At 41.8% G+C, this 7,373-nt stretch overlaps 1 protein-coding gene across 1 annotated transcript; it reads left to right on the forward strand.

Annotated features, from left to right (window-relative positions):
• Nucleotides 1-560: 560 nt before the first annotated feature.
• LOC105559820 (pickpocket protein 19-like) lies at nt 561-6,818 on the forward strand. The gene is made up of 7 exons (XM_012008424.1): nt 561-845; nt 1,017-1,275; nt 2,474-2,749; nt 4,408-4,677; nt 4,752-4,808; nt 4,915-5,139; nt 6,553-6,818. Exons 1-7 carry the CDS (start codon nt 561-563, stop codon nt 6,816-6,818), a joined length of 1,638 nt encoding a protein of 545 aa, XP_011863814.1.
• Nucleotides 6,819-7,373: the final 555 nt, after the last annotated feature.

Consider the following 7,373-nt stretch of genomic DNA (forward strand, 5'->3'; position numbering starts at 1 on the left):
TGATCGCAACCCCCGGAGGCTTCTTCATTATTCGCGGACATTGAAGCCGGGGAAGCGGCCCTATCCGCTCGTGTCGGCATTGTTTGCGCAACAATCACGCTAACCGAATTATCCTGATCACATCGGGCGCGTTCAAATACGCGCCACCTCTTCGGCCCTTTCCCACCTCCCAGTCTCCTCCCCCCCCCCTCCCCCCGTCTCATCAGTAATTGATTGGATTTTATTTGCACGATCTAGTGCTGATACCGATAAAAAATGAGGAATAAGGCATGCTCGACCTCTTTTCGCCTCCCACTCGAGGATGCTTTCAAAAAGGGTGCTTCAGTCCGCTTTCAACCACAAAGGAGTGACCATAAGGATGTATTTGTCTTGCCGATGTTAAGTGCCAGAGATTCATCTAAATGAAAGTAGGCGAAGAAATTGTTTCATTTAATTTCTCGACTCTCAATTTATTGATTTATCTGTCGCAAAGGGATCCTGTAGGTTCCTCGAGGCATTGAATTTTCGAGTTCTTAGATAAGTTTTAATTTTTAATTCTCTTGGACCTGCGTGTATCAGACATGAAATCTGGTCAAAAGAAATGGAAGAAATTAAGGAAACTGACGGGAGTCGCGAGAAATGGAGTCGCAGGAATCGGGCTCCGTGGAAACGAAGGCCGATGTAAACGGCTCAACGCGATCTTACGAGCGCTGAACTATTTCTGCACTCATACGACTCTTCACGGTCTTCGATTCGTCGTCGATCCCGAGTTACACATAATCGGCCGACTCCTGTGGTTCGTCGTGTTCGTAGTGTCTTCTACAATCGCCAGCAGCGTGATTTACTCACTGGCTCTTAGGTTCCAGGTAAATCATACGTATGAGAGGAAAGGGATGCTACTTTCCACGCAGTTTTATATATAATCTTCCAAAGATTCGCGCCATTGTTTATTTCGGATATTCGTTGTATTAACAGTTGATGGTATCAAACGTCCACCATTTTTATCAGACTTTAAAATATTAACGCGTTTTATTTAGGCCGCGCCGACGTCGATTGACATCGAATCGATGCATTACGAGACTTCGAATCTACCCTTTCCGAGCGTGACCCTATGTCCAAATGACCGCGTCGACTGGGACCGAGCCCTCGAGCTTGAACCAAGGCTGTTCTCTAACGTTACGGACAAGGAAAGTGTCGAAACTTTTCGGAAAATATTGGGCAAGCTTTCCATGATGAGCTTCGGGGATTTCGACGATCTGGATTTTCTGAAGGAACAGAGTGTTCATCGTCTCGCGGGTAGGACATTTTATTTCTTCCAAAACTTTTTCACGCGCATGTAAATGAATTGCAATGATATCCTTTGACTCTTCTAATTCCATTAATGTCTTGGAACAGGACACTGATGTCTCGTAAGACGCCGGTAATTAACTCATACACCATAGATAGGTTGCATACACATTGCAGGAATCTTCCACCGCAATAATTCAATATCGCAAACGAGTTGCAAAATGTTGATGCATCATTGCTATGGGATTTCAGTAACGTTAAAATGTCCGCCAGCAGAAATATTACAATGTAATACTACAGCAACATAAACAAGCAAGATAAACACAGCAATATAATATGCAATAATACTTTGTATTCGTATTAATAATAATACGAAAATACATTTATGAACAAGTTCCGGATTTTAAAGATCATAAGAGCTAACACTTTTGCTGCTGTGTGTGGAGAACTGTAAAGTCGCGGTCACCCATCCAAGTTTTAACCACACTTAATGTTGCTTAACCTCGATGATCAGACGGGCTAGCGGTGATTCTTCGGGTCTGACACTTCCTTCTTGCAATGTGTAATATACTTGTAAATATACTTGTACATACCATGATTTTATTAAATGTTATTAAATGTTGAAAATTATTTATGAACATAACCCACACAGCATACTTTATTTGAGATATTCTGAGGAATTCTAAATTGTCCCAGACTTTTAAACAGTCTTTGATATTTCGATTACATACATTGTTGTATAAATACTATGTTAAAAATCAATCTGAATGATACTTCAATCAGATATTATGTATGATGTATGTATAATTTATGTATTGTATACTGTATGTAATGTATGTATAATGTATATGTATACTGAATTAACACATATTTACATATATTTATTTATCTATACATATATATAATAGATACATATACACATAAACTATAAAAGTTAAACGAGGAAGCAGCATACATATTACAAACATAATTGTATCAATATTGTAAAATAATATTGCTACAACATTATTAAAGTGATATTGTAAAATAATGTCTCTACAATATCTATGCAACATATTACACTACAATATGCAATGTTGCTGCAAACTTCTGTGCTGTATGAGAATGTATGATGTAAAAATCGAGATTTTATTTCGAGCGTTTTTACTGCATGTATGTGCGATGAGTTTCTCCCGCGGGAGCTGAAGAATAAATCATTATCGGGCAGACATCAACATCACTCAAGTGCTGCACGAGGTAATGCCACGCTGCGACCAATTACTGTCCGCCTGCTGGTGGCGCAACGCCAATCGCAATTGCTGCGAGATCTTCGAGGTGCAGAAAACCGAATACGGTTTCTGTTACTCGTTCAATTCTGAATTAGCGCAGACTGCCCCAGCGGATCTCATGGAATCGCGGCCGCGAAGAGCGTCTGGCTATGGCGATTGGAGCGGCGTCAAGGTTACGATTCATCTGGGAAATATAAAGAAGCCGCCAAATTCCGGTAAGAACAACGCCGACATGTAATATTCTACGTGGCGATGCGTAAGAACTGGTGCACTTATTAATGAAGCGAAGAGATGGTCCGCTGATGCTCACTTCACATAAAATGTAATCTTGTATAAATAGTTTGGAGAATCTGGGATCGCAATGACCGAGGGCTGATTCGCTTTCTAGTCACGCTGCCGGTTATCACCTTCACTCCATATCATTTTGAAAGATACAGAGCTCGATCGGTGCGAACTGAACAGCTTCTCAGCAAAGTTATCTCGATTTCAAAGTAGAAATTCTCCCAACATAATATTACATCGTTATAAAACAAACATATTATATATTGTGGAATCGTTATTGCAGATTTATTATAAGAATCGGTAAATATCCCTTCTACCCATAGCAATAAATAGGGGTGTATCTTTGGGGAGGTAGGCACTAAGACGCGCTACTTACTAATTTTCAGCGAGAAAAGTAACGAGCTAGGACTAGGATTCGAACCTGGGACCATCCACTTGCCGGGCGAATGCTCTTCCAACTGAGCTATCCAAGTCCACACTCGAATTTAAATCCTTCTCGCTTACCTACTTTACTTAACTGAATAAAGTAGAAATAGTCCGAGGGGTAAACCGCTAAGGGCATTGTGGTGTACAGATTTACGGCATTACTGGGCATTACTAGACATCTAAGCATTTTTTGGGCATTAGGCCTTGCTGGGGCATTATAAAGATAAAATAAGATAAAATGAGATAAAATAAGATAAAATGAGATAAAATTAGATAAAATTAGATAAAATGAGATAAAATAAGATAATAAGATAAAGTAATGCCCACTGGGCATCAGTGGGCATTGGTGTACAAGATTTTTGTCAGCTGTTTCCCCCCTCGGAATAGTCATTATCTTTGCTCCTACAATAATTCGCTAGTTGTCTGCACAATCCTGGGCTTTTATCTTCATCAAAAATATATTTCTGATTTCTTCTAATCCCTTTTGCATTTTTAAGCACATTGTGTGCGTAATTTCGGTTCAGATCATCGTGTATTGTTTGCTATTGCATTATTTGGATAAAGGGATATAAACGCATTATTTCAATAAACATTTATATAATTTATATAAACATAAATCCAAATCAGGGCCGCAGAGAGAGAGAGAGAGAGAGAGGGGGGGAATCATATAATGGCAAACAAGATGTAAACTGTAGAATATAATGGATTAATAACTAATATTATTTCTGTCGAGATCCGTTAAATGACGAAGTATGCATCAACGACACGTCGTTACTAATCCACCGTTATGCAAACGCGCCGCAGAGCCTCGCAAATATGATTTTAATATCCTCGCGAAAGCCGCCGACCGCTAGGATGCATTTTGAATAGGACGCGACTCCCCATTCTGCCATAATGTCGCTCCTTTATTACCCATGCGAAATGGAAAGGGATTTATCGTAAACTGCAAAATCGATATATCGGCGCCGTATTGCGCGAGGCAGTTATTGAAATGTCGCCTTCAAAGAACTTCACGGTCCCTATACACGGTCCCGGCTCTAAGCCGCTCTGACCGGATCTACCGGAGACCGAATCGACGAAGGGAGAGAATATTTCCAATGGAAAGTTAAAAATTGTATCTCGCGTATCGTTAATTCCAATAACACGCTACTCAATTGTTATGCAGAGGAGATCGATGGCGTCGTAGTGATAATAAACGGGCCTCGTGTCTGGCCCAACAGCGGCACCATGATACCGTCGGGTTCCTTGATCAGCGTGTCTCTGGAATGCGTTTCCGGACACGCCACCCAGCGAGTCCTCGAGCTGGACCAGGACAAGCAACCGTGCCGATACGACGAGACCGGTGTGTACAACCAGGAGACCTGCCTGTCGCTTTGCAAACGTCACTGGGTCGCCAGGCATTGCGGCTGCAATCCGTCTTTTCTGTTCCCCTCGAGTAGGATATTTTGCACTTGAGCAAGGACAGCGCGACGTGCGACGAATTCGCTTAACGTTTCGCGTATGTTTCAGCCAGCCGTTTTCGCGACTGCACCATCGAGGATTTCATCTGCCTCGCCGCTTACAATGGTGAGATACAAGTCTCCATCGGAGATTTCAATTTACACGAATGTATTTTAAATATAATTGGAGTGAATGTAACTCGCTTTTGTGAAACGCTCGGTGGCGACGCAAGATCTGTTCAACGACTACATCGTTCACTTTGGCGACGAGTACCCGCGCGACATTCCTAGCATGATTTGCAGCTGCTTACCGGAATGCGACTACTACGTCTACGGTACCCAGTTTTCTAACGTGCCACTACATAACATGAATGACATTATGCTGGACGTGCATTACATCGGGCAAACTAGTTTTCGCTATAAAACGGACATAGTTATCACACAAATGGACCTTCTCGGTAAGTTCTCTGCGTTTTTCAACAAATATATACACGTCTGTTATACATATTTCTTTCTCGCTGAAAGCCTCTCGCGTAGTATCTCTCTAGTGTAAAAAAAAACACGACAAATAATCTCTAAAGCTCGTTCTTGCGCTCAGTGTCTAATATCTGTAGCTCAAGGGAAAATCAGATGATATTTGTAATTAGTCTAAGATTTAATTTCCGAGAAATGATACATCATTAATTATCACGTCGGATTTGAAGAATTTATGGAGACGAGACGAGAGAACCGGAAACGGAAAAACGTTCGTAAAGTGCCACTTAATTTAAATTCGCTTTCGAGATTTGCGGAGAACTTTAATTTGCGGCGCCTTAATTATTTCCCTATCTCTATTAGCCGCCCCGCGGTGGTTTCCCCGTGTATAATGAGTCCCGCGAGATCCTAAGTTACGAATTCATGGCACTCGCATGCCTCTTGCTCAAAATGTTTACGTCGCGAAGCGGCTATCTTGGATATTACTCGTGATCTTATCGCAAGAAAGTAAAGTGCCTAGCCACGAAAGATGTATAAACTCCCACGTATGTGTATAAAAGTTGTGCGAATGATAAGGTTGTGTGTGCACGCGCATAAAATTTTGCCCAGATTACGGATCAGCGTTGCGCCGCGGAAATTAAAACTAACATGCGCATCGCGCTTAGAACAAGCCGCTTCGATCCCGTTTAAGGGGATCCTAAAGCCGTCTGTTTTATCGACATTCTTTATTAGAAAAAACAATTTGATTAGTTTTATAGAAATAACAAAACTCTTCTACGGAATTAAAGTAGCAGCAAAATATCAAAAACGAAAAAAAATTAAAAATTTTACTAATTTTTGGTACACTTGACGACAATATTTGCGTGATACAAGAATTCTACAATAAATATATACAAAATGAGACCAGCATACTCTAGGGACAACATATAAAAACAATATCGTGCAATTAGAACTAAGATTAATAGCCTAGAAAAAAGATTACTTCTAATAAACGCAAGTCTAGAAGAAGGGAAAATGAGATATCTCACAATATAGTTGTAGGCCTTTTCGAGAGAGGTCGCTGCCAAACATCTGTCAGATTGTCAGTAAAGCCATTGTGTTGACGATGCTAGAATTCGATCCAAAATCTGAGCAATGTGTAAATTGCTGCTTTTTTCGTAAAAGTTGCAAATTGATTGGCTATAAATTTCTCCGACCGAGTAAACTTAAAATTAAAAATGTCGATAATTAACGTTTTTAATTCTATCTCCTATCTTATCGACACTGCTGGCGTTCGCCAGCGGCTTTAGGATCCCCTTAAGCTCACATCGCGCGTCGACGTGCGCCACCAATATCATGAAATGTTTTGCCACGATCATCATATTAATAACCCGAACGATTTGCATACCTGCCCGCAGTGTCTTTCGGCGGCATAATCGGCTTGTTCCTGGGCGGCTCGCTGCTCAGTGCCGTTGAGATAGTTTATTATCTGACGGTGGCGGTATTTTCGTCTCTGCGGTCGCGACAGAGGACCGAAGGGAAGCCGAGGGCCCGATCGAGCGTTACGCACGTCCACGCCACGGTGCTGCCCATCCTGGATTACAACCTTTTGAAACCGCAGGCGAAGAGGATACCGATTTTCGCGAATTACGGCCTCGCGGAATTGAATTTGAATAGATATTGAATTACCGTCAAGTCTTTCAATGGGCGGGCCACATGGACAGTCTCTATCATGGTCGAGCCATCCACGAAATTTGAGAAGGTAAAATAAGAGAGGAGGTTCATCTGTCCCACCCCTCTCCCTCCCTCCATCCCCCCCCTCTTTCTCTCTCTCTCTCTCTCTCTCTCTCTCTCTTTCTCTCTAAATCGATATTTGTACGTCGAAATGTGGACGCGTATGCATGCGCGAGCGCACGTGCTATTCCGCTAATGGAATTCCGTGTTTTTCCAAAGTCGAGAGACAAAATTTTCGAACAAGAACTAGATATTCCCGTTCTAAATCGCCCGAATCGAGAGTACTGTCTGTTAGAATAAACGGGTTCCGTCCTGTTCTTCATGGACATGTCGGTTATTGTGTTTTACCGTCAGGCTGTCCCCATAAATCAGGAAGTAGCTGCGATATTGATCGGATTTGACAAGGAAATCGAGAATGCCTTGCTCACGCGAAATCTGGTATCTACCTTCTAGAATCCATGCTCCTGTGTGTACATGCGTATCAAAGAGAGGAAGAGAGAGAAAG

The sequence above is a fragment of the Vollenhovia emeryi genome, unplaced genomic scaffold, assembly GCF_000949405.1.
Source record: "Vollenhovia emeryi isolate VEMERY1.0 unplaced genomic scaffold, V.emery_V1.0 DF939253.1, whole genome shotgun sequence".
NCBI lineage: Eukaryota > Metazoa > Arthropoda > Insecta > Hymenoptera > Formicidae > Vollenhovia > Vollenhovia emeryi.